The sequence below is a fragment of the Vespa velutina genome, chromosome 2, assembly GCF_912470025.1.
Source record: "Vespa velutina chromosome 2, iVesVel2.1, whole genome shotgun sequence".
Classification (NCBI taxonomy): Eukaryota; Metazoa; Arthropoda; class Insecta; order Hymenoptera; family Vespidae; genus Vespa; species Vespa velutina.
Window position 1 is genome coordinate 4,242,794 of NC_062189.1, and position 27,679 is coordinate 4,270,472.

The 27,679-nt window shown below is 37.0% G+C and overlaps 2 protein-coding genes and 1 long non-coding RNA gene across 19 annotated transcripts in view; 1 reads left to right on the forward strand and 2 right to left on the reverse strand.

The window, feature by feature from the left end:
* LOC124946845 (UPF0489 protein C5orf22 homolog) overlaps nt 1-27,679 on the reverse strand; it is a 447,955-nt gene that overhangs the window by 144,907 nt on the left and 275,369 nt on the right. The gene's annotated exons all lie outside the window — the stretch shown is intronic.
* Nucleotides 1-27,679, forward strand: part of LOC124946846 (histone H3.v1-like) — a 233,057-nt gene that overhangs the window by 17,774 nt on the left and 187,604 nt on the right. The window contains exons 2-4 of one of the 9 annotated variants that reach the window (XR_007100204.1): nt 22,971-23,061; nt 23,257-23,720; nt 24,029-24,232. The exons of 3 other annotated variants lie outside the window; for them this stretch is intronic. Coding sequence is in view for 1 of the 6 variants with exons in the window: in XM_047488174.1 (XP_047344130.1) it covers nt 22,971-23,061; nt 24,029-24,175 (238 nt within the window). In the remaining 5 variants the exon portion in view is untranslated. Of the gene's footprint in view, nt 1-4,647; nt 4,803-21,966; nt 23,721-24,028; nt 24,233-27,679 lie in introns of those variants that run through there. 5 more of the 9 variants (XR_007100202.1, XR_007100195.1, XM_047488174.1 and 2 more) reach the window with 5 other exon arrangements.
* Nucleotides 1,822-27,600, reverse strand: LOC124946852. Of its 2 annotated transcripts, none has more exons than XR_007100217.1 (3): nt 27,461-27,600; nt 24,198-24,495; nt 1,822-2,351 (listed from the first exon to the last, which is right to left on the reverse strand). It is a non-coding gene; the product is annotated as an uncharacterized LOC124946852 (long non-coding RNA). The 2 variants fall into 2 exon arrangements; XR_007100216.1 differs by lacking the exon at nt 27,461-27,600 and adding an exon at nt 25,003-25,488.

The following is a 27,679-nucleotide window of genomic DNA, read 5'->3' on the forward strand; positions in this document are numbered from 1 at the left end:
ATGAGACAAAGGGAAACGAGTCAAACGGAACAGAACGATCGCCTTGGACAGCCACGTGACTTATAAATCGCGCAATTCCATCCTTATCTCCAAAGTGCCAAGTTATGACGGTATTGCGTGAGTTGCATTTAAATACGCAGTAGCAGTCACTAATGACTCATAGGAAAATTGAGTAATCCTCTTACCAGAGTATGTTTCGCAAATTGTGTCGGGCGGAAACAAAGGAAAAGTCAAATCGCCTACAGCTTTGTTTAGACATGATATAGGAGCCCGACGATTATCCTAGGAATTTGCGTGCGTCAGACACCATTATTTCGCGTTAACTTCCAAACTCAATTCTACGATTATTATATCTTTTTCCTCTTTCTTTTTCTTTTTCTTCTTCATTTTCTTTTACTTTATTCTTTTTAACAATTATCACCACCATTCATGATAATAAATTTACAATATTTACGATAACATTTATGCATCGATTTCGTTGAAACAATTTACGTATAGGAAGCGGAGAAGTTAGTCGATTTCATGGCCAGTCTGTTGTCGATTAAAGCATGCATCGCAGTATGCAAATGGATTGTATTGTCTTGACCCGAAATGTCGACGATTATTGTGCTTTCACGAATGGCTGCGAAGTGACGCTTCGAAGCGAAACGAAGCGTTTACGAGAGAGAGAGAGAGAGAGAGAGAGAGAGAAAGAGAGAGAGAGAGAGAGAGAGAGAGTGAGAGAGAGAGAGAGAGACAAAGGGAGGGAGGGAGAGAGAGAGAGAAAGAGAGACAGAGAGAGAGATAATCTCTCCTCGTCGATAATCACTTTCATCGTTTGATACGTGTAATGGCGAAATTAATGCACCGATTTGTGGGTAGATAGAAGCGTTAAAATTGAGAACGCTATCGCCATCGACAATGACGGCGACGTATGTACGTAGACGATGACGACGACAGATGCAAGCTCGATAGAAGACCGAGGAGAAACGGTATTGTGCAATGCCCCGAGCTCACACGTACGCTGAATTAGTTTCGTGAATGGAACAAGAGAGAACAGTGGGCTCGTTAATTAAAACAATACCCTGTGGTGTGACCGGTTGCCACGAGAGAATTTGAATTTGGCGCGTGCACATGTCGAACCTTTCGTACCTCGTCTCTCCTCCCACCAAAACCCACCCCTTATTCTTTCTCTTTCGCGCGCAAATAGAAAGGTACTGCGCCGACAATGGCCCTCGACGATCTCTCGGTGAGCTTTGGAGAAACGTTTGTGCACGCTTTCAATCGGGATTTGTCCCTGTACTTGGAGATTAGAGATACGACAGAACGGACTCGTACAGTTTGTTCACTCGTAAACGATAAAAGCTATTTTATTCGTATGCTTCGAGAGAATTCGTTCGAAAATTATCTACCATTTTTTTTTTTTTTTCTTTATTTCTCCCTTTAGACACTTTAAATTTTGTTCATAGAAAACGATCATTCTCTTTTCGAATTAACATTATTAATTTCGTTCATATGGCTTTTTATATTCTTGATTAGTTTCTTTCATCTTTGTGATATTTTGATTTTGTAAAATTCCATAATTATCTATTTATTTCTTTCATTATCTATATATTTATATACTTAGATAAATACATACGTATTAATCATTAATATCTTATCTCTTATTTCACGTAATATCGATAAAATTCGTCTAAAGAAAATTAAAAAAAAAAAAAAAAGAAAAAAATAAATAAATAAAAAAATAAAAAATAAACAAGAGAAAAGCAAGAAAAGGACATTTGACAGGTCGACCCATGAACAATTCGTTTTTCATCAAAAGAAAGGGCCCAGGTTGGACGAAGGGATGGGCCAGGACGTTCAACCGCATTCGCGAGCCAGCACGTTTTCTAGAAAGACCTTAAAGAGCCGGCCCGTTCAGTATGCAAGCTCGGTGTGGGTGCATCCGGTGCACGAACGCGCAAGCTCGGAAACTCACGTTGCATTATGTATCCGGCTGTCGATACGAGGCAGCACGCGTCACTGTCGATGATAAGAATAGAATAATAGAATTTTCTATGAGCCTCGGCGCGGCTAACAAGAAGGAGAGAAAGGAAAAGAAAAGAAAGAAAGACAGAGAGAGAGAGAGAGAGAGAGCGAGAGAGAGATAGAGATAGAGAGAGATAGCAAAAGGAAGAAAATGGTGGGGACCCCTCTTCCGGTCTGTCCGATCGACGATTCGAGTCGAGCGTCTTCGACTTTCTTACGCGGGTTCGCGTATATCTCATCTAAGGATCTCTCGTCTTCTCTCGACGACTATTTCATCCGTCCTTCTTTTTTTCCTTCCTGGCACGGTCGGTGTCGTGATTTAAGATGGCGCCGCCTTGAGATTTCTGCGAGAAGACGGAACGTAAGAATAAGAAAACGAAAGAGAAACTACGTCTGTCGTTCGATCTTTTACAACGAATTCTCGTCGTTGTCGTCAATGGAAGAGAATAAGGAGGAGGAGGAGGTGGTAGAGGAAAAGACAAGATACTACGTACATCACGAAACGGGACAGAGAAAGAGGGAGACTTTTATTTCTGATGTAAACAAAATCTCTTGACGTACATCGTTACACGTTCTTTTCTATCTACGTAGTCGTCCCTTTTCTTTTCTCTTTCTTTTTACCAGCTAGCGAGAAAGTTCATTATATTCTGCTTTACTCCATCGTTTATAAATCATAGAGAGAAGAAACAGAAAAAGAGAGAGAGAGAGAGAGAGAACACTTTGCGGTTTGGCGAGGATGGTTAGAGGAGATAATGGCACGCATTTATTACCGAGGAGACGAAAGAAGAAACTTTGTTGCTAACCGATTTCTTTCCGCCTTCTCGCTCTTCGAAAAATCATTGGAATGTAAATCGACTTATAATTGTCATCATTTTTCAATAATATTAAAAATGAATGACCAAGTAGATATACACGTATACCACACATACACAAACACACAGGTATATTTTATATCTATTTATATTTATTTATATACGTACATACATATGTATATGTATGTATTTTATATACATATATACATACTATATATATATTTATATATATATATATATATATATATATATATATATATATATTATGTATATATATAGTGGTAGACGATCGATGGAAGGCAAATTCTTGATCGGACGATCGAACCATTCGCCATGGGATTGATTACGTCCGTCGTGACCTTTGATTCTTTAATCGATGACTCGGCGCGCTGAGTGCGAGTCGGGACACCGTGCAACGAGCCATCGACGTAATACTTTTGCAGACACCTGTAGCGCTTCTGCTCGAGCAAAGCATCGACTACCTGTTATTAGCGGGCCACGAGCACGCGACAGACTGTACGACGAACGACATTGTCTCGCTTCGTGGCATAATTAACGCTCGTGGTATCAATTAGTATCCTTTTCGCCTAGTCTCTCGTCTCGTTTCTTCACGTAACACAACTTCGGATACTTACATGTCGTTCAGATATATCACTTGATTTTCCTACGAATAATTTCGATTCGAAAAAAGAAAAACAAAAAAAAAAGAAAGTAAAAGAAAGAAAAAGAAGTATTATCATTTTTTCCTTTCCTTTCCGACTGAATTAAATGGATTCAAGAAAAATTCGAATGTTTCGAAGGAATTACGAATATGGGTGGTATTGTTCGTGGAATCCACTTGTATGTATATATATATATATATATGTATGTTCCCTTTAGTGAGGCACGAACCCACTGACCACCGAGTACATACCAACAGTCGGCAAAACACAGAAAGAGGAAAAGAGAGAGAGAGAGAGAGAGAGAGAGAGAGTATGAGGGGGAAAAGAAAGAGAAAAAGAGTATGTGAAAGAGAGTGTGAGAGAGAGAGAGAGAGAGAGAAAAAGAGAAAGAGAAAAAGAGAGAGAATGGGAGACGTTGGAGGAAGGAGGAGAAGGAGGAGGAGGAGGAGAAGAAAAGAGAGCTCGTTCGCGGTTGCAGATGCTGGCGATAACGCGTATAAAAGGTGTATCTACATTTAGTTCGGACAGGCAGCACTTTATTCGCTCGGCGAGCGCTAACAAGTGTTTTCCATCGGTTTAAGCGGCGCTACGGCGCTTTTAGAGACCCGCCGTGGTGCAACCGGTCTGCCGCGAAATCGCTGGATGCGAGCAAAGTTGGGTGAGAGTATTGGGTGCCGACTTGAAAACGGTCCCATGGCCGGTTTTCGTACGTACGCGCGTAGGTTGCCAGATAGATGGGTGGGTAATACTGCCGCGTAATTGGGATGTCGGCCTTACTCAAAGAGGGAGAGAGAGAGAGAGAGAGAGAGAAAAAGAAAAGAATGAGGAAGTGAGAACACCATAGGTGCTTCCTTTTCTTTCTTTTTTGTTGTTTTTCTTTTTTTTTTTTTCCTTTTTTTTTTTTTTTTTGGTTTTCTACTAACACTCGTATTATTGGTTTCATCTTTAAAATCTACGCACCGATCGATTATTTTCCATGAAAGGCAAAAGATATCTGAAATGGATCGTGAAACATTTGACGAAAATCAAATTCATTTTGAAAATCAATAGCAACAGCTTACGTATCGTAATGAAATATCGAACGCAAATGTTAATTCCGTAATATTAGATCGTATTTTTGTTTTTCAAAGAAATTCTACTTTAACTCGCTTCGTTATATTTTTCAGAATGCATTTGTACGAGAAAGAAAGAGGAAAGAAAAAAAAAAGAAAAGAAAGAAAAAGAAAAAGAAAAAGAAAAAGAAACAAAATTCCTAAAAAAACTTTTCCCAAGAAGTAGCAATAAAGTGAATACGATCGGCAGAAAGTATGAAAGAGAAAAGGAGATAAAAGAAGAGGGGATGGACGAAGAGAAGAGCGTAACGCTCGACGTAACACAAGAAATAATACGCGCATATACACGCAAAACACATACATACACAGACACAGATAGAAAAACACGCGCGTGCATCTATATGTATAAAATATCTGCTCGTTGGATCGAAAAGAGACCGAGGAGAGAAGATTCACGGTCGTGTCCATGGCGTTTAGTTTCTTCTTGCGTCGGAACGCCGTAGATGTTCGCGCGGGATTCATGGCACTCGTCATAACGCAGAAGCTTGGGCTCGCTATCTGATTCGCATTCGTTATTGCCTTCGCTGTTTTATTCTTATTCTTTTTCTTTTTCTTTTACTTCTTCTTCTTCTTTTTCTTCGTCTTCGGTGCTCCCAAGGAAAACGAAATGCTGAACGAAAGAGAAAAGAAAGGAGAAAGAGAATGAGAAAGAGAAGAAGACAGAGTAGAAAGAGAGTGGAAGAGCGTTTGATACTTTACAATCGGTGGTTCGCGTGCAGGAAGCGTTCGAACTCACGAAGTCGAAGTCGAAGTAAAGAACGAAAGAGAGAAAGAGAGAGAAAGATAAAGAGAAAGAGAGAGAGAGAGAGAGAGAGAGAGAGAAAAGAGGATCCTAAGTTTGATGGGGGGCGGAGGGGGGGGGGGAGAATGCGACATCGTCTTTGGTCTCGAGAGGATCACGATTCGGTGACGTGTGGCCGGTCCCTTGGAAGGATAACGTCATGTATAACCGCATATAAACGTAAACTTTGCCGTCGTCGCTTATAGCCTGTTCATGGGGTCTTAACGCGAATGGATACGACGAATAGTCGCGCCTCGATAAATACCGCTCGCAGTAGTTCCATCCGTTCTGGATCGGACCAAAAGTCTTTTTCAATTGCTATATTATTATTAATCCGGCTATATGAAATATTAATAAAATTAAGATATCAATAATGGAAATATACGTAGATTATTTTGAAAATGATACTTTTGTGTTAAAGATGAAATGATTTTTCTTTCTTCTTTTTTTTGTTTTTTTCTTTTTTTTTTTCTTGATAAACGTTCCTTCAAATTTACGTCAAATTATTGATTCCCTCGGAGAATGGAACATTTTTTATTACGGGAATCGAAGATTTTCAATCAAGAAGAAAGTTAATTCGAAATATAAATATATTTAAACATTTTTCTTAAACGACGAATATAATAAATCGATAAATTTTGATCATACTATTTACAAAGGATCGATGTATTGTAATAATAAATGAAATTTAATTATATGTATCGAAGATATGTATCTGTATATATCCAGTTGTAAAGTTTATTCGCGAAGTTCAGTAGTAAAGGAGTCTGTATATACGACATAGCATATACGATACAGTTTCCTGTTGTACTCTTCTAGTAGCTCTCAACACGGTAGCTACTTTCTCGCTAGGTCCAGGCACAAAGATCTTTGTGGGAACGCAAAGAGAAAAGGATCAACGAACAACCCTTCTCCTCGTAAACAACCCCGATCGAGTACCGGAATCTGACTCGTTCGATCTATACGAGCTCGAGGTTCGATGGCGCTCGAGCGAATCGAGAGCACGTTTGGCTCCTGCCCTCGAATATCCTGAATCGTGTTAGGAACGATCGTGACTCGAGCCATAGCACGTACGACAAGACGAACTTTGACGCTCTAGACGTACGCTTCCTCTATTATCTTACAATTTGATCGCTTTATTTTCCATCAGAAAATTTTCTTAATCATTTCTCTATCATTTTAAGGAAGACAAATTGATGATAAATTACGAAGACAAATTTTTAAGAGTTAGAAAGAGAGAAAGAGAGAGAGAGAGAGAGAAAGAGAGAGAGATAATAGATAGATAATAATGATATGAAAGAAGATGAAGTACGTATTTCTCATTGAATCAAAATTTACTAAAATCTAAATGATATTATCTTTAAGAGTTCTTAACGAGATACGAATTAACATAACTATTTGGTGATTGTAATTTAAAGGTAATAAAGCATTTAACGATGGGACCTATTTCGAATCAATTTATTTCCCGAATCGATTCTGGATTTCTTCAGTACGAATAGGCACGAGAAGTATCCATAAGTCATTCTCTCTCTCTCTCTCTCTCTCTCTCTCTCTCTATCTATTTATCTATCTATCTATCTATTTCTCTCTCTTTCTATCTTTCTTCCCACTAGATAACGAGTAGCGACTTTAAGGTCTTTACGGTGTCATACGGGTTTAATGCCTCGCGCACGGTCGCGAGACGTGAGCACAGATAGCGAAGGCGCTATTTAATTAACGATAATAGCTCGACCTAACAAGAACTCCGCGTTCCTTTTCTTTTCATTGTCTCTTCGTGATGCCGCTCAACGTGCGGCACTCGTAGAACGCTCTCCTATCCGCCGTTCTTACGTTTCTCCATTCTCTTCTTCTCTCTTCTTCGAACAACAGTACTCGAAGCTCGGATGCTCTTAATCCCCATCTTATCTCGATATCCTGGCTACCGGTGACTAAGAGTTGCCGATACCAAAAATCACCTTGGTAAAGGGCGACTTTCGAAAAGTTTTAGATAGCGTCAAAATATTCGGAAGAATCTTTCATCGTTAAAGATTTTACAATTGTTGATAAACAGGTGTGTTATCTCGATCAAATCTTTATTATCATTTTTCTCTTCTTCTTCTTTTTTTTTTTTTTTATGCGAAACCATATACAAACAAATCATAAATGAGATCGGGGAAGTCTCGATCGTAGAAATTGTAGAATGATAACAATGTCCTTGACGAAGTACTCAGAGAGAAATCTTCAGAGATTTTTACGTTTAAAAGATATCTATGTATATACGTAGTAATGTTTGGTTGCTGCGGCTTCGTCATGCTCTTTGTCGCCTCGTACCGATGCCAACTGCAATGAGACATAAATTGCAATTAGCACCGGCCTATCTCCCAACGCGACGTACCCTTTCCTGTACACATACGTTCACTCCCTTCATTCTCGTAACCGCACCTTATCGAGACGTGACCCGTTATCTTCGTTCGTTCGCCAACGTATACTTGCCCTTCGTCAAGACGATCTATATCTGTGAACGATATTTTAACTAGACTTTTCTCTGAACGGATCTCGAATCGTTAAAATCAATATCTCTTTCGATCTTTGGAAACTCTACATATATTTGATTTTATCTTGATAAATATATATAAATGTAAAATATAAAAATAGTTAATAAGTAAAATGTATGATAATGGATGATTTTTTCGTGTGAAAAAAATAATATTATGAATTTTTCCGATCAACAATCATTTGAGAAATTGTTTGAAAAATATGGATTAATTTTAATGGATTCGTTATAGAAAATTTATTAATAAGTATAACGAGACAAGATAAAATGTTCTTACATGTACGAAGGAACAAATCAATGTTCTTGGAAAAGTAACTTAATATAATTTTTTTTCTCTCGCTTTTTTTTCTTCTTCTTCTTCTTGTTCTTTTTTCTTTTTTTTAATTATATTTCTAGAAAGGATAAAAATAATCACGAAGAAAATAGAATCGACTCGCAAGCAGTAATGCGATAGTGTATGTAACGTGCTACATAGTACTACAGCTACCCTCTCCCTTTAGAGTTACCTTTCGCTTGGCGCGCGCGAGTCGACTCACTGCGCTGACTTGTACCGCCTTCGCTTTTCGCAACCGTTCTAAATCGTGATTTCCTAAAGGTGTAAAGAACCCGGACGACAAGAGTAAATCTCGACGTGGCTCGAACTAACGCTTTAGGCTTCGTTTGCACCGAAATGACGCAACACCAACTCGATCTAATCGTTCTTCATATCTCTCTCTCTCTCTCTCTCTCTCTCTTTATCTCTCTCTCTCTCTGTCTGTCTGTCTCTCTCTCTCTCTCTCTCTCTTTATCTCTCTCTCTGTCTGTCTGTCTGTCTCTCTCTCTCTCTCTCTCTTCTTTTTTTTTGTTTTTTTTTGTTTTTTTTTTGTTTTTTTTTTTTTATTTCTATCACATCCTTTCGTGATTATTTTTTAATTTTCTTGGATAACAATGTAGTAAAATTTTTAAAGTTGAAATCTAACAGTTCGTCGCATTCAATTTGATCGATTGAATATTTTAAAGAATTTAAAGTATAATTATAATTAGATATCGTATATGATTAAAAATTGTTAAAAATCAATGACAATATTATTAGAAAATTTTCGAAATAATTCGTGTATATTAAATTAATTAGATAATAAGATATTTTTAAGAGAAAGAAAAAAAAAAAAGAAAAAAAAAAAAAAGTAATTAATGAGTAAAAAATCGTTCCCTTTAATACGTATTTGTGAATTAGGTAGTATTACTTGGACAGCCTCATTTAAAGGCAAGCAAATCACCTCATAAGTAATTCACATAAACATTATAGATGATATAGAAGGCATTAAGACACTTTGGCATATATAATATGGTAATACATCGTATAGAAAACGACTTGCTTCGGTATCGTTCGTTGGATGATATGCGCTTGATCTCTTAAGAAATCGCGAGTGGAATGTATAATTCTCTTTGACCGGCTTGTTCAATCCAATGGACGGTAAGATTAAAGAGCGTAGGTGCAAAACACAAGGATATTTGCCAATGCAAAAGGGATAAACACGTTCTCTCGCGATCGGCTTAATCCGTTCGACCTGATTTCTCGAAGGATCGTGGGCGTCTTGCGCACGCGCTCTCCTTGTTCTTACGTTGCCATTGACGCGATTCTAAATGAATTACCCTCTATCTTTTTTCTTGTTTTTTTTTTTTTTGGTTTTTTTTCTTTTTTTTTTTTTTTTTCTTTCACGTCCACCGATCTGACGTGTCTAACTAGCGAAGGAGAGATAAGAGGAAAGGAAAAAAAAAAAAAGAAAAAGAGAAAGAAAAGGGAAAAAAAAATTGAGGGAAACAAAAAGGAACATAGGTACTTGAAAATCTTTCAAGCTACTTATTTTTCTCTAAAGTCTGTTTAGTAATTCGGTGAGAGTGGTGATGGACGAAATAGCCGAGGAGGAAGAAGGAAAAGAAAATAGAAAGATAAAACTAGACGGCGCCTTTTAATTTTATCGATAAATAAAGAACCGAGGTGACGATATAAATCCGATCGACTAGTCGTTATTAAATTCGCGGGGAATTGAATTTCTCTGTTAGTCCTCGTCCTTCTCTTTACGACGAAAAGATGCTCCTCGATTCTACGTTAAAGTTCTTTTTCGTACAACCTCGTCGTCGTTCCTTTCTTTCTTTTTTTCTTTTTCTTTTTTCGCTTTATTTTTTCTCCTCTTTCCTGAAAACTTTAACGCTTTCTCTCGAATCTCACTCGACTTCTTTCTCGAGAAAACTTTACTTTATAAAATAATTATACGCACGCGGATCTTTTTCAACTATGAACAATATTTCGAAAGGAGAAAAATTTGTTAAATTCAATTATATCCCTTATCGTTATTATATATTGATTAATTAGCAAATATTTTTACTTTTCTTTTTTGTTCTTTTGTTGTTGTTGCTTTTTTTTTCTTATTTAAAAGAAAAAAAAAAAAAAAAAGAAAAGAAAAAGAAGTAACCTCTTCGTTCGTCATAGAAGAACGTCGAACGTTTAACAAAACAAGCCGTAAAGTGAAATACATACATTAATCACGCTTAGGTCGTATTCTTATGCGAAGCTCGTCATAATATAAGCAAGTAGAAGTCTCGAGGCGAGGCAATGTGAGGCGAGGCGAGGAAAGGTAAAGCGAGTCGAAGCAAGGCGATTCCTCGATTGGTCGAAGAGGAAACGCACGCGTACGACTTGCGAAGAGTATTCTCGGTGCAGCTGCTTCGTGCACGAGGTTGCGCCGTACACGGAGCATATTTATGAATTAGCATACAATGCGAGTGTTTATTAGAGATTCCTCGAAGGTTCCCACCTCGACGATCGTCACCTTCGCGTGCGTTCGCCGAAACCACCGATGCCTCTCTTCTCTTTCATAAGCTTTTTATTTTTTTTCTTTCTTTTTTTTTTTTTTCTTTTTTTTTTCTTTTTTTCCTTTACATCGAGTTAACATTAAAACCTGAATCCTTCTCGAAAAAATAATATAAAAATATTATTCTCATAAAAATAATCCTGATCATAGATAACCATTAATAATATTTATAAAAGTTTCTTAAATTATTCTAAACGACCGGTTTTTGACGAAAGGAACGACGTAAGAAAAGACGAAAGAAAAAAAAAAAAAAGAAAGAAAGAAAGAAAAAAAAAATATTTTATATTACGTTCGGAGTGAAGCGATATTAAGTTTTGACAAAAATATACGACATTTTACGGCGTGTATCATCCCACTCGTGAATTTCTTCGAAACCGTAGTTAACTAGAAACGAGAGAACGAGCGGTAAGGTCTTAGATGGGGGCATCGCGTGAAGTACTCGAAGAGCCTGAGTCAAAGAAGAAAAGGTGGCTTCCTCGGAAGCGGCAAGTCGCAAGAAGGAACCGTACGGTATTCCAAGACGAGATATCCCGAAGAAAAGGGGACCCATTGGGGCCGGCTAGTCGTCTCTTCGACGCCCCTTATGGTATAGGAAGGCTCATTCGCATGCGAGTTCGTCGTCGGCGGTCTTACTTGGAAGAAGTACGCAACGTACGGGCTGTATGAACAACCGGTATACCAGTAGGTTTCTCTGTACGAATAGAGAAACCGCCATAGAAATTCTATAGATCTAAGTAGTAGACGAGAAGCCGATCAGTTTTAAAGAGTAAACAAACGTACCGATAGCCTACTCGGACCTAAGCGACCTTTCTCCTTATAACTATACAACGATTAGACTTTCTTCGTGGTTATGGTCCACGCCTCTTTCTCACGACATTAAGGTCATCCCCGGGAAGGCAAAAGAACGACCTCTCGATGGTGAGACGTTGATAGATAGCACGTCAACGACGACGTTTCTCCGCAAATAGTGTTAGCCGATTGGTTAGCCGATTGGTTTTACAGTCTCTTGACTCTTTTCCGATTGAAAACTTTTCTCGCTTACGTGGAGAAAAGCTTTTCTCTCTCTCTCTCTCTCTCTCTTTTTATCTCTTTTGAATCGTTCCTGAGAATCGTTCGACATTAACCAACGACACACATTCCGATCAAGTATAATTATTTTTACGAAAGACAAAGCACGACACTTTTCTCAATATTTCCTATTCTAGTATAATTTTTGCCATTCATTAATCTTCCATGATGCGATTCTTAGTACGTCGAGAGTTGTACGTCCGTAAAGTAGAAAATGAACATTGTGAGTTCACGATCGGTCTAGCGGTCACGTGAACCGCACTGGTTTAACGGCTGTTAGGTACCTTGTTCATCCTTTGAAATGATACACGATCAAACAACATATTACGTTAGACGAGAAATACTCAGCACGATATTTGACGTATATACGCTTCGTTTTATGAATCGTAAATGCGCCGACTTGGTTTAAGTGTTAGCTCGTAAGTACTGTTCGCGAAGGATGTTACACCAATGATACAGCCTCGTATTTAACGATCTTTTTATTATTAATAGCTTCTATTTCCATTCTACAATCGGTCACAGAGACAAGAAAGAAAAAGAAAAGGCTTCGTGCATCCTTCGATTAGATATTTTATAATTAAGTAGGTAGAGGTATAGTTATGACGATAATCACGTGCCCGTAGGCGGACAATCGCAGGACGTCGAGGACGAGGTGGTCGTCGCGTTGCGTTGTAGAAAAGGTGGGTGTGTAACGGCTGTTCTAAATGCCAGCTATGCTAAACGAACGAAATCACGTAGGAGATCTTTTTTTTTTTTTTTTTCTTTTTTTCTTTTTTCTTTTTTCTTTTTACAGCATCGAGAACGACAGCCTCGTAAACGGTTTTAAGGTCATCCATGTAATTATGTCGCTTACGATCTCAAACCACCCTATCATTAGTTAAAATTAAAGGTTAGCGCTTAGAAAATCTCATTAACGAAAGCATTCCGTCATACGATGAATCCAATAATACGATGTCCAACGATAGATAGTATATTTACCTTTTTGTTATCTCGTACAAGAACTCAAATCATTTGAATGTATGAGATATTCATGTTCTAGTTTTGTTATTTTTTTTTAGAAAGATATACATTCATTATATAAATAATAATATATTCCATGAAGAACAGTTAAGCTAAGCGCGCTCTCTCCTTTCGCTCGTTTAAAACCTTTCAGACTGTTTTATAGCTAATATTTCCGCGATTTAAATAGTTTAAACTTTCCGTCGTATCGTTAAAAGCAATTATAGAAAATTTCATTTGAATTCGAAAGAAAATGTTAATAATTATTGAGAAATTACAAGAACACGGATTAAAGCTTTTCCATTGATAATTATTGTCAGACTTTTTATTTTTCTTTTCTTTTTTTTTCTTTTTTTTTCTTTTTTCTCTTAAATATCTTAGAAAGTACGAAGAGAGAGAGAGAGAGAGAGAGAGAGAGAGAGAGAGAGAGAAAGAAAGAGAAATATGTACTTTTATAACACAACGATTTTCTTTAAAAAAAAAAAACATTAAAATTTTGTTAATTGATTACAACGACTGATCGATAATCAAGCAGAACATTTTGACATTGTTATAATTATTACCATCGTTCTATTCGATTATTTTAAAAGAGCTCGAATATAAGAGCGTGAAAATTCGTATTCGTATCACGCGCGTATTTCGGTAGTGTAAAAGGTATTTGTCGATTTACGTGGTGAGAACTCTGGAAAGATGTTCCGAGAAGTCGCCAATATTGATACTGCTCTCGGAGAACACGCGGTTGGGGCTCGTGTCCTCTCACAGTCCCGAAGGATCTTACGACGCGCGAGCAAAACGAAAAGGGACAGGATGACGCGACGTCGACAATAAGAAGCAAAGAGGAAGAAAGAGAAAAACGAAGAAAGACAGAGAGAGAGAGAGAGAGAGAGAGAGAGAGAGAAAAACATAGCCTCTCTTCTTTTCGTTGTACGAGTTAGCCCGAAGAAGAATCGTAGAAGCTTCGTTAAAGTGCAGAATAAACAGAAGAGAACGAGGGGTGAATTCTTGAAGGACATTGCAAGAGGACACGCGACGATGTATAATCCCTTTGGAACTGAGTGTGCATGCCACTGTAAATTTTCTCTCTCTCTCTCTCTCTCTCTCTCTCTCTCTTTCTGACTGTCTGTCCGTCTCTTTCTCTCTCTCTCTCTCTTGTTCCTTTGAGAATGCAAGATCAATCTACCGATGACACAACGAGCTACGTCAATTTGCACTTTAACCTTTGAATCTCAGTTGGAAGTAGATATATCTCAGTGGACTGGTACTTACTTCAAGTAGGATGGAACTCGATAATTAAACGAACGAGAGTACCTTTTTTCTTTGTAAAAAAAATTAAAAACACCTATTAGAAAATGACTATTCCTTTAAATTTGTTAAACGAACGAAGTATGTACTAACTATAATTATTTGCACTTACGTACGTACATATATAAAATTTATATTAGATTACTATTAGTTTTCTTTTTTTTTTTTTTTTTTTTTTTTTTATCCTGTTAGAGCCAAATTCCAATCTCATTTTTTGGCGTCATCGATGGATTACCCTGGACTTATCCGTATTCCTTTTCAAAAGCTTCGCGCTATAATCGCATTACACTTATCCTCTTACGTTTACGATATCGTGACACCTTTAAAACTCCTTGGCCCAGCATCTTGCCACGAGCAGCACATATTTACTTATGTTATTTGTTTTTTTATTTTATTTTTTTTTTTCATCCGCAATCGAACGCATACATTCATCAAAACGTTCGAAAACGTCAATAGGACTCGGGCACGTTTTGTATATTTTATAACATATATAATAAGTTTAATTTTTGCTTTTTAATTCTTCTAAGAGAATATTAATTTTCATTTCGATAGTATTTAATGTAAATAAAATTATTCGATTGTAAAAATTGCCTTATTATTTCGGTTATTTAATCTTTATGGGGACGAAAATTCAAACCGATTCGAAAAGCGATTTCAATGAAATTCAAGAGTTATTGGCCGATCGGAATTTTATAGCAAGACTTTGAGCTCGTAAAATCGGTCCCCGGCTCGGCAAGATTAGCGCAGAAAGTTCGCGAAGCACGTAGAGCGGAGGGCCGAGCGTTCAGAAATTTCTCTTCGCGTCGTTGCCCATTATCGTATCGGGTATCGACCGCACGCCGCAATTTCTGCCCACCGGGTCACGTCCAGCCGCGAAATCGGTATGCGGAAGAGAAAATATCGATGATTATCGCGATGCGGACGTTCGTCGTCTGTGCCCCGATGCGAAACTAAGCCTTACACATATATATAATGGTGTTTACAGGGAGTAGCCGTCCTGTACTTCTTCCTTTTTCTTTTTTTCTTGTTTTCATCTTTTATCGTCGAACGATCTAGTACGAGATCGATCTAGATCGATCGACGCAATATCGTCGTTACTACGACGTCTGACTTATACTCGTTACGGACTACTTTCTCTAGAAATTTTCTTAAAATCGTTATACACGATCGCCGCACTTCCCCCGCCCCCTCCCTCGCCCACCGCCATAGCCACCACCCCGACCCAACTCCAATCTCTCCCGTAAGAAAAAAATTCCTTTAACGTTTTCGTTTACATTTTACCGTCACACGATCGTTATCGAGAAGAGCGTAAGTTTATGCACCGAGAAATCTTTCAACGAACGTTAAAAGCGCGTGACATTCGGTAAGCAACTGCCGTAGAACGTTCAAAGTGTTGGCTGATTCTCTTTGCGGATATCAGTTCGAGCTATAAAGTCGTCTCAATTACGGGAGGCCTGACAGGAGTACGATGCGGGACGAAACGTTGAAAGGTTTGTCGAGGCTGGACAAACCGTGCCTGTTGAGAGATGGTAGAGAAAGGAATGAGAGAGAAAGAGAGAGAGAGAGAGAATGAGAGAGAGAGAGAGAGAGAGAGAGAGAGAACGGAGGAGGAGTGTAGAGTAGTTTGAAACGCAGAAAGAGAAAGGAGATGGGAAGAGAGGGGTGAGTTTGCCGAGTGAAGAAAAGAAGAAAGAAACTGGACAAACGGTGCACAAGAGAGAGAGAGAGAGAGAGAGAGAGAGAGAGAGAGAAACGATAAGCGAAAAGAGGGATGAGAGAGAGAAAAGATGAGAGAGAGAGGGAGAGAGAGAGAGAGAGAGAGAGGAGGAGGTCACCGACCTGGTACGGAAATAGGATCGAAACCTTAGGTAAACGCAACTTTTCCTCCGGTCCCTCGGTTCGGCTTGTTCGGCGCATTTGGAAATTCGCCAAAGAAATCCAGGAACGCCATGGCGATTTCCCTTACTCGCGGTTCGTGCTCGGCGTTTCTCGATCCATTAGCGCGCATCGATGCAGCATCGAGACTCTTTCCTGCTAATTGGACGAATTCGAAGAATAATAATAAGCGATATGTATCGCGAGAATATATTTTTCCTCCTTGACTATCTTTATCTTTTAACGTTGCTTGTTTTTGCCATCAGAATTATCTTGATCGATCATCGTTTGTAATCGAATAAAAAAAAACGTATCTTCAGCAATATATCTCGATGTTTCATAAATCGAAACGTCATTTGACGATGATAAAAAAAAAAGAAAAAGAAAAAGGAAAAAAGAAAAAAGAAAGAAAGATTCCAAAAGAAATTTCCCCTACGGTCTTGTTATCTTTTCCATTTCTTTTTCCTTTTTTTTTTTTTTCTTTTTTTACTTTTCTTTTGGAGGAGAAAATAAAACGTATTAACCGATATAACAATCGCCGATATAACTCGCGATAGATGCTGATGGCGATGTCGTAGAATTGGATATACCTACGATTAAAATTACGCGTTGAAACACGGCAGCAACTACTTTAACACACTCGAGAGATCAAAGGCAGCATTATTACCTTCTCCTCCAGGTAGAAACATAAAAGGGGTACACCACCATCGAGAAAGGTAGTATTAAGATACATCGTGGAATATATCTGTTTTCGACGTTGAACCAGCGCTTGTACACGAATGTATGTATTTCGCAGAGGGAAGAAATTCACGAGGATTAAACCGAGTCGTTTCTATCCCGGATATCATGACACGTTTCGCCTTGTCCGATCATAAACGAGCGTTAGAGGTTCGTTCATGCAAATGGACGTCTTTCTTTCTCTCTCTCTCTCTCTCTCTCTCTCTTTCTTCCTATCAAGGGAAAAGAGCAAAAGAGAGAGCGAGAGAGAGAGAGAGAGAGAGAGAGATAAAGAATGATATGTACTCGTGTAGAATCCGAATAGAAAAGTAGAAAGAAAGAGAGACATAACGTATGGACTTCGTTACTGGCGGTAAATGCGGTTTATCTACGATGCTAAGGACTCTTCCTGAATAACGCCGAGCAAGAGCGTTCTTCGACTTCTATATTACACGAAGAACTCGAGGAATCCCGGCACGAGGACATGTTGGCGAAGAAGCCGGCCATGGCGGGTCATCGAACGAACGGAGAGACTTTAAACTTCTGTTGTATACACACGGTATAGAGAACCTGGCCTAGCACCGATTCTCTTCCTGGACGATGTAGATTAACCGGAGAGCATCTCTTCTTACAACAGATACCAGTTACGTGATAAGGTACTACCATATAACCTCTGAGGTCACTTTCTTCTGGCTCTTTTAAAGGACTCTACGTATTTCTGTACGATTTGCGAAACTACTTGTTCTCGTTCTTACAACGAAATACATTTCTTTCGTTTATCAGATAATTTTAAATAAAAATATTTACACAGAAAAATATTTATATAAAAAATTTCCAAATAACCAATCGACTTTCAAGAATACGTCGTATTTAATGATTCATTTTATCATTCATAAATAAACGTTAATTAATGTTGTTCCAAGAACCTTCTTTAATGTAATTACTGAAAGGAGAAAGAAGAAGAAGAAGAAGCAAAGAAAGAAAAAAAATAAAAAAAAACAGACAAAAAACACACGTACTATCTGGAAAGTGTGCGTCTGCAAAAATGAAAAAATACGAAAGAATTTAATCACGAAGAATTCGAAGCTCGTTAAGGCTAGCAGGAAACCGATCTTCGAGTTCGACGACGACGACGATGCTCGGCCTATTCGAGTCGTTTCGTTCACGCTTGAAACGATCATGAATTTCGCACGGCCTGGCGCGGATACTTTAATGGAGTCGTTAGTTAAGTTTAACTGCCGCACTCGGCGCCAGCCACGCTTTGGATTCGATAAGAGCAAGCAAGACAACGACGATCTAATGTCCTAAAAGCAACGACCGGACGTTTTCACGCCGAGCGAGCACTTTTTACGGCTCTAAAAAATGTAACAAGTACGAGCGAAGCATTGGGAAGGAGAGATCGAAAGTGTAACTCTTGTGCTCGCCTAAACGGTCGATCTTTTCCACTGGAGAACATAACTCGAGGTAAGTATCGTTTCGTGATTTGAAAGTAAACTCGATCTTTGAAAAAGAAAAAAAAGAAAAAAAAACAAAAAAAGAAAGAAAGAAAGAAAGAAAAAGAAAAAAAAATTTCAAATCGATCATCGACACTACGAATTAAATTAAAGAGTCAACAATATAATCTACGACGTTTTAAAATCACGATAATCACTTAAACCGAAGACGTTCGGTTTCTCTTTAAAGAGAGAGAGAGAGACAGAGAGAGAGACAGAGAGAGAGAGAGAGAGAGAGAGAGAGGTTAAAATATCGAGGTTCATCGATCGGTATTCAATGCGTGATCCTCTCGATTTCGCCCAGTCTAAGTCCGCATTCCACGATGTTACTCTTACGGCTAATCAATCGGTGCGGAAGATTGTAGGTATTTATCACGAGTAACGTAATGACGCGTCAGCGTCACTTTAGAAATTATGATGGCGACGTCGTCGACGTTATGACCTTTTGCGCCTTTTATGAAGGAGAGAGACCTAATGGGAAGCCGCTAATGGAGGACCGGGCGGCGACCTTTTGAAAACAATCGATCGCCATACCGATCCCGGTCTCTCCCTCTCTCCCATTCTCTTTCTCTCTCTCTCTCTCTCTCTCTCTCTCTCTCTCTCTCTCTCTCTCTCTCTCTCTCTCTCTCTCTTTGGTACACAGGAACGTGCCTTCCGAGTGAAAGTCCCCGTAGCATTGGTAGCATTCCGTCGTTTCTTCACCGATATATACAACACGGCGTGCCAAGCTAAAGTGGGTCAGTTGCAGACATTGCACCACCTTCCTTGCAGTCTATCCAGCTCCGTTTCGTAGTCTCCCTTTCGTAGTTCTAGGTCCTGTTGTTTGCCAGCTCTTCGATCATGTATCGTATTTTAATCTGATCCGTCGTTACAATGAAAACGTAAGATCAAATATTTTAGATTTGATTCTTAACGAAAAGTTATAATCACGATGTAGAAAGAAATTAATTTCAATTTGTTAATGAGAATTCATTTATTTTGAAATATTATCGATCTTTAATCGATCCATGTTCACATTTTCCAAATATACAAAAGATCGGTTCGAACTATCGTTTGAAATATTGAAACGATCGATGGACTCTCTACGAGCCACGAGAACAAGCCAAGAAAAAAAGCTCTTTGACGAGGTTGCTTTGAGAGAAAATTTTTTATGTAATTTCGTAGAAAGGTAAAAAGGTAAGAGGAGGAAGAGGAGGAAGTTGCCGAGCGAAGAGTTACCACGGACAGGTAGGCACCTATATCGACGGAATTGTTCCGATGCAATCTCCTTTGTAGGGAGTAACTAACGATGGCCCTTTGATATAGATGAGGTAAATGCAAAAACGTACTGGGTCCATTATAAAGCGCAATGTAAAATTATCGAATCGTTTGCGTTTCCCGACTATACATTCCTAACAATTCTACATCGTTCCTATCTATTCAACAAATTCGTACAAATTTATAGGGTCAAGTAGGATGCTGGTGGTGCTGCTTCTACAAAAAAAAAAAATCGTCCAGGTCCTTTTTTTTTTTATTTACCCTTTTTTTTTTTTACAATGGAATCATCCCGATTCTGAAGAAGAAGAAAAAAAAGAAAAAAAGAAAGAAAGAAGAAAGAAAGAAAATTATATACGAGTGTCATGTTGATCGCGGAAAGTCATGAATTTTGTTCAACCAAGCGATAAAGTACCTAAGTTAAACTCTAAATCCAAAGTTACGAGTGAGAAAAGAAAGAGAGGTAAACCGAGAACGGCTCGATATTCTCGAAGGAAAATTATACGAGCGTATTCGTTGTGAGGGAATGAGAAGAGACGGGTCCAATCTCTCTCTCTCTCTCTCTCTCTCTCTCTCTCTCTCTCTCTCTCTCCTCTCTCTCTCTCTCTCTCTGTGTGTGTATGTGTGTGTATATGTGTGTGTATATGTGTGTGTATATCTCTTTCTTTCCTTCTTACTTCGCTTATAGTCGTTGTACATGTCGCGGCGCAACTTAGAAAGTGCTTGTGCTATCTCGAAGTCCTTGAAGTAACTGTAATAGCATCACACCTATCGTTGGAAAAATAAGAGACGGAAATAAATCGAAGTGGATTTCAAGAGCTCGACAGGTACCCTTCGTTAATGTTCGACGCGTAGGAAGAAGAAACGCCTTGAATTCATTATCTACATGGCGCATAGACGAATTTAAATATTACAATGAAAGAACGAAGAAGAAGAGGAGGAGGAGGAGGAGGAAGAGGAGGAGGAGGAATAGAAGGAGTAGGAGGAAGAAAAAGAAATATTAGTTACTAATAGATACGATATCTCGTTTGTACGATTAGTTAACCATTTGTTTTATTTTGTTTTATATACGGAAGTATTAATCGAGTTTATATCGCTAAAATGGTAATTGTAAATTATTTACATATATATCTACATATATGTATATATATGTATATATATATATATATATATATATATATATATATATAATTTTTAATTTCATTTTCGAATTTCCATATTCCACAAATCTTCGAGAAATCGCTGTCTAACGACAAAACCATAGTAAATTAAATTGAAATATCGTACTTTATTATACGTTCAACATTATTAGAATAAAAATTTGATTTTTAAATATATATAATCTCGATGAATATATCGAGACTCCGATATGGAGGATACTTAAAAGATTGACTAACGGTCCAGTCTGGTCTTCTATATTGCGACAAGAAAATATTGTTAATTAATTCATGCCATGTCTCGTAGCGAAATCGATATGAATAAGATTAGAGTTAAGTTCTATCATACCGAGAGGAAAGATAGTGAAGGCTTTAAATTTACGAGTGTCAGGTGTACGATTATAACGTTCACTTATCTGTTCTTCGAGAAGCGTTTACTTATCGATTTCGAATATTCTATTCGATTGACCTAAACGAATGAAATAGATATCAAGAAAATATTAAAAAAAAATAAATAAATAAATAAATAAATAAAAGAAGAAGAGTAAAAAAAAATAAGAAGAAATAATAAAAAGCAACAAAAAAAAAATACGAGAGAGAGAGAGAGAGAGAGAGAGAGAGAGAAAGCAAAATTAGTAAAGTCGTCAGTCACTGAGAGAAGGGTCAGAGAAACGTTTCTCAATTTTATTCTCGGCGTATATTAGCATCTTAAGAGCAGATTTCTACTCTCGTCGCTAAGCGTCATAACTACGCTTGATTTTATTCATAGAGAATTATCTTAAAGCGTAGAGACCTAGTGGCAGTTTATCGACCACCGCGAGGCGAACCAACAAGCTTTGCTCGCTCGTATTCACGAAGATAACCGTAAATAGGAACCGGTTGTTGTTTACCAGAATGCGCTATTCTTCGCGGCTCGCTCTCGCGCCTTTACGATTCACGTTCGTTCACTAGCCTCGTCTAGAAGATTCCAAGATATTTTCAGATCTACGAGAAGAATCGAGGCCTCGAGATCTATTCGTTTGAAACGTCGATCGTCGCGAAATCGTCTGTAAAATATTTCGAGCCGGTGAGCGCGTACGAAAGGAAAGGCATAGTGAAAGGTTCCTGATAAAATCCTGTTTGAAAAGAATTAAATCGACATATACGTTTTAGAAGCGATTTTCTATTCTGTGATTCCAACTCGATTTCCAAATCGTTCCTATGTCATTCGCCCGCAAACCGACGAGTTTATTTCGTAAGCTAACCGGTATTGGCAATCAGAAGACTTAAGTTAATTGCAAGGTGCTACTGAGTTTTGAATATTTTTTTTTTCTTCTTTTATATATATATATATATATATATATATATATATATATATATAAAATGATCTGATAATCATGCGCATAGCCGAACAAATCTAAAACAAGATGCATGAGAAATAAACGGTTCAATGATTATCGAAACAATTTAGCTATAATTAAAAAATATGTAGTAGGTAATAGTTAAGTAGATGTTAAAAGAAGAGATGAAAAAAACATTCTAACACTAAATTAACATTACAAGCTCGATCAAGAAAGATCATTGATATTAATCGTATGGTTATCGGCTTACTCGCTTTCATTTTTTGAGATTTTGACGGGAACACAGTAAAATCTTATGTACAACTTTAAACATTGGTTCCCGTCGTTGTAACACGCAACATGAGATATCGAGCGACGAAGATCAATGAATCAATGGACTTGACAGAGACGCATTAATCAAAGTTAATTATTTAACTTGTGCGAAATAAATACGATTTGATATGATAAAATTTTATTATAACCTTTTGAATCTAAATGTCTAACTTTCAAAATCATCAGACCTTTTTTTTTCTTTTTTTTATACTTTTATTTTATCATTCCAAACGACTCCTTTCATTGGATCACTTCTCTTTAATTCTACAAGATAATAATCCTCATTGAAAAAATACAAAACAAAAGGAACGAAAAAAAAAGAGGTAAGAAAAAAAAAGAATAGAAGAAAAATAAAAAATAAAAAACCTAAGACGAGAGAAGTTTTCCAACGATACTTTTTGAAGAGATTTAACGTAGAAAGGAAGATCGCTCGTTGGGAGTAATAACGAAGGCTCCAGGGCAAGATCTCTTGGAGGAATAGGCCGAGGCCGAGGACGAGGACGAGGACAGCCAAGACGACGATATCTTGGTAAAGCGTAAATTCGAACAAAACGCCGTTGGTGGTACGAGTTTCAGTGGATAGAAGCTACTTTATATTAACTACGAAGTCCGCTATCTCGGTAGCGCGATTTTGATTTACGGCTAATTGCTTCTTATTTTTTTCAGACTTCCTAACGTGTTTTGCATTTCATAGGATACGAGTCAACGTGGACGATAGTATGTACCGACCGTTCAATTTGCAAAGTAAGAAGATTGAAGACAACCTGCTTCGGTGCATGAGAAAGGTAAGGGAGGAAGGGAGGAAGAAGAAGGGAGAAGAGGAAGAAAAGGGGACATTCCAAATGGGATAATCCAAAAAGTTGAAAAAAATACGTCGCCTGAATGTTAATTTTCATTTTTTTTTCTTTTTCTTTTCTTTTTTCTTTTTTTCTTTTTTTTTTTTCTTTCTTATTTACTTATTTACTTATTTTCATATGCAGGAAAAATAAAGGCTTCCCTATTAAAATTATAATAAAATTATGAAAGCCAATGATTTTCTCTTACGAGAAGACTGAATGAAAAGAAAATGATAGATACGATGTCTACTATAATTTATATGTAGGTAAACGATACTCGTGTAACTAACAAGTTGTAAGTAAGGCGACGAACGAGTTTACCCAAGGGAAAAAAGGAATGAAACTCAATGATTTTCCAAAACCCTCGTGTTCTAAGAACGAATGAAAGAACGAACGAACGAATGAACGAACATGATTAGTTTAGTTCGTTATTACGAAAGTCTAGGATACTAATAAGGATAGATTTCGTGTGAAATAATTATTCGAATTTATGTAATCCACTTCCGAGGACTTATTATGTCGCAACGTATTCCTGTTGAAGCTGATGCAACGACTTATTATGGATCGCGATTAATCACGTGCACCGTGCAAGTTAATCGGGTTAAACGGTAACATACGTCCGTCTATGCTTACGAAATCTTTCGATAATCCTGACGCAAGGACTTCAAAAAGATTCTCGTTCTGTCGTTAGAGAAAATAATTTGTTTATTTCAATGACACGTCGTAATATCCGAATGATCTCGATCAAATAATAAATTCAAAAAAAATTTCCTTATGTCATCTTTATCTTGTTATTTTATTTTATTATTATTTATTCCACTGCTTTTTTTTCTTTTTTTTTTCTTGTTTTTTTTTTTTTTTTTTTTTTTTTTTTTTTATTTATTTATTTATTAATTTATTTTTCTTCTCTCGACAGCGCTTCTTTCGAGTTTTATTAGAAGAAGTTAAAATGGCGAAAGAAGAAAAAGAAGAAGAAAAAAAAAAAGAAAAATATAAGAAGAAGAAGAAGAAGAAGAGAAGGAGGAGGAGGAAAAAGAAGAAAAAGAAGAGTAATAAAACATGAAGATAAAATACTTAGTCATTACCGTCCTATTGTTATCTTCTTATGGCGAGAAGTGGACAATGAAGAGAAAAATAAGAAAGGATAAAGATACACCCGTTGGTTTGCATGTCGCGACAAAGTCCTGCAGGATCCCTTTGTCAAGACGTTGCTCTCGCGTCCATGTGGGTGCCATATGTTGTCGTTTATAGCCCTTTAAGTCGGTTGAAGGGTAATAACGATAAAGGATCGGACGTATCCGACGGTTCTTAGTCCTTCTGCTCTCCGTTTCCTTTCATTTATTTTCAAACGAAATGATGTAGAATGTCCGTTACGAGAGAACGCTAGAGAATAAGAAAAGAAAACGAGAGAGTGTGAGAGAGAGAGAGAGAGAGAGAAAAGAAAATGAATGAGGAAGAGAACTGTGAGAAAAAATATAAAACTTGGCCCAGTCGACACGGTCTTCCCTCGCAGTATGAAATTTTATATGACTATTTTCGAAATATTTCTTTAAATTAAAAAATTAAAACGAGAAACTAAACGAACTATTTAGATATTTTCAATCTTTTATATCGATCTCGGTTAAAGAAGATTTATTTGTTTTTAAACAAATATAATCCGAACTTTTGCATTATTTTATCGAAAGTTTTTCCCATAGATAGATATGGAAAGTTATAAAATTAATTCCTCCAATAGTTCCCGTAGTCGCTTCGAGTTTCAATCGGATAATCGAAAAATAACGGAAACGAATAAAGGAATAAAAAGTAGCGAACAAATAGAACGAGAGAGAGAGAGAGAGAGAGAGAGAGAGAGATAAAGAGAGGAGAAAAAGAAATAAGCGTATAATGTACGTTCGGCGTTCTTCGTAGCGACGATTTATCGACGTCGTAGTTGTTATCTCGTCTGGTTGAATTTGAACTCTGACCTCTGGCCACGAACGGTCAGCACGAAATCGTGAAACGCCTTCCGTAAGCGAAGCGAATCTCGCTTGGTCCACCAGCGTCATCTCTCATTCTCTACTCTTTCTCTCTTTCTATCGCACAACTTCCTTTTCTATTTTCCGAATCACGAGTTTTTAAAACAATATCGTGCGTGTGCACACAGCTCCATTTCAAATCGAAAACTAAAAGCAAGTTTGTAAAGACTCATAGAGATAAATAATCTAGCTCGACCATGAAACATCCGTTTCTCTGGCTTCCTCAAACGCAAATCCTTCTTCTAAGTTGGAATGCGTTAACGGGAGATATTTTTTTTTATATGAATAGATAACGTAAGTTATATCCTGACGCATATAAACAAAAAAAGGAAAAAGAAGAAAAAAGAAAAAAAAAAAAAAAGAAGAAAAGAAGAAAAAACCAACTCGTTTCATAATTCAAATCTTAAAACCATATGAACGATAAGCGTATTCTCTTTTCTAAATCGATGATATTTAAATCGTAAAATTTTGATAAATGATCGACGGATTGGATTAAAAATAAAAAAAAAAAAAAAAAGAAAAAAGAAGCAAGGAAGAAAAAAAAAAGAAAAAGTAATAAGTACTCCTTATATGGCTGAATTATTGGAATAAATTAATTATATAATGAAAACAGATAAGGATGAAAAATGTATCATGAGAAAAGAAATATCGTTGAATTCTATTCGCCTGGAGGATGATCGCCTTGTAATTCTGATTCAGAGGGTAGAAAATACGGGTCGAGAAAGCTACCGGTTTAATGCTCTCTGTTACTGGTGTCTTTAGTTTCTTCGATTCACTCGATTACGTTTTGAAAGAATGCAAAAGTTTATCTTAAGAACCAGGAAGGATCTCGTTCTTCTGAGAAAATCCTTTACTCTATGGTATCTCTCTCTCTCTCTCTCTCTCTCTCTCTCTTTCTCTCTTTCTTTATTTTTATAGATAAAAGCATAAAAGGTGAGAGCAGCAAACGCGATACGTTCATTTTCCCTTCGTCGAAATATCGTACGAAAGAATTTCATACGGTGGAAGGGCGAAACCTTAAACGAACCGCGAGAAAGGAACGAACTCTTCGCCTTGCGACATAAATATCGCCATTCTTATCGTCCTCGATGATCTTGGCTATCGAAAGTGGTACGGATATTCGATACGAATAATGAGAATTAATTACCACGACGGAAATGGTACGACGTGGCATTACACGAATCGGGATTTCAAAGTTGATAAAACGTTTACCTATTAGCTTGCAAATAGCGCGAAAAGTATGGTTACCAATTCACGACGACATACTCGTAGGAAACCTTCCCTTCATTTTCTTGACTCATTAGAATCTACGAATAATATATCCGTTATAAATAATTTATAAGAAATATACGGTCGAGTTCATTTATAAAAAATTATTTATGATAAATAAATAGTTTATTAATGTTATCAAATAATGAATATATATATATATATATATATATATATATAATTTATTATTTGATAATTATTACTCGATTATATATTATATATTTAATATACGAATAATTTATTCATATCTTTAATTTTTCAAATATCATAACAAGATATTAGAAGCGATAAATTTTAACGCCAGATATAAAGAAAAAAAAACAAGAAGAAGAGACTGATCTATAAAAAGAAATGTCGATGGTTTTGATTTTTATGAAAGCCGTATGAGGAATGACTCGATTTTCCGGCTTTCTGATCGTATGCTTCTATATCGATGAATATTGAGTCGAGATGCATAACGATTATGAAACGTCCGACTAGACTGGTACAAACTCGTATCAAGAAAGGACAATCTCTTTAATAAGATTAACAAAACTACCTTAACGTCCAATTAATCTTTTCTTCTTAAACTGATATTCCTCGTACAATATTTTCGCAATACATTCAAAAGTACGATCCTTGTTTTGTTACACTATAAATTAATAATAACCAAAGCGTTTGAAAAGAAAATATCAATTTAATTCGTTGATAAAGAGAAGAAAATTGATCAAATATTTCCAAGTATAATAATAATACAAAATTATGACCGATTGAATGTACACTTATTTATATAATCCTGTAATAAAATTCAATTTTGTATCTTTCAAACCAATAAATCTAAATCCGAAAGAAAGATTGAAAGAAGAGATTATTATTATCATCGATACAGTAACAGGAAATTGCAAATAAATGAAATTGATCGATCGATCGGAAATAAATATATATATATATATATATATATATATATACACTTAGTATAACATGTAAAATCGAATTCTCCCGAAAAATTCCGAACATGTTATCTTACGAATACACATTATCTTGGAATAAATAAATACGAACCGGATACTTGGTAGAAAACTTACGAGCGCATTCCTACGTTCAGAGGTAAACTCTTCTCTCGATCGGGAAGTAAATGGCTCCTCTCTCGTGCTTCCGCTCTACTGCTTGCGCCTACCTTACGAGCTATCCGCGAGTACGCAGGTGAACGTGAAAAGGAGATATCGTAATTGGAGAGTATTCCTCTCGCGATAGCACGTCCGGACGAGACATATTTCTCTCTTGGTATTTATGTTACAGATAAA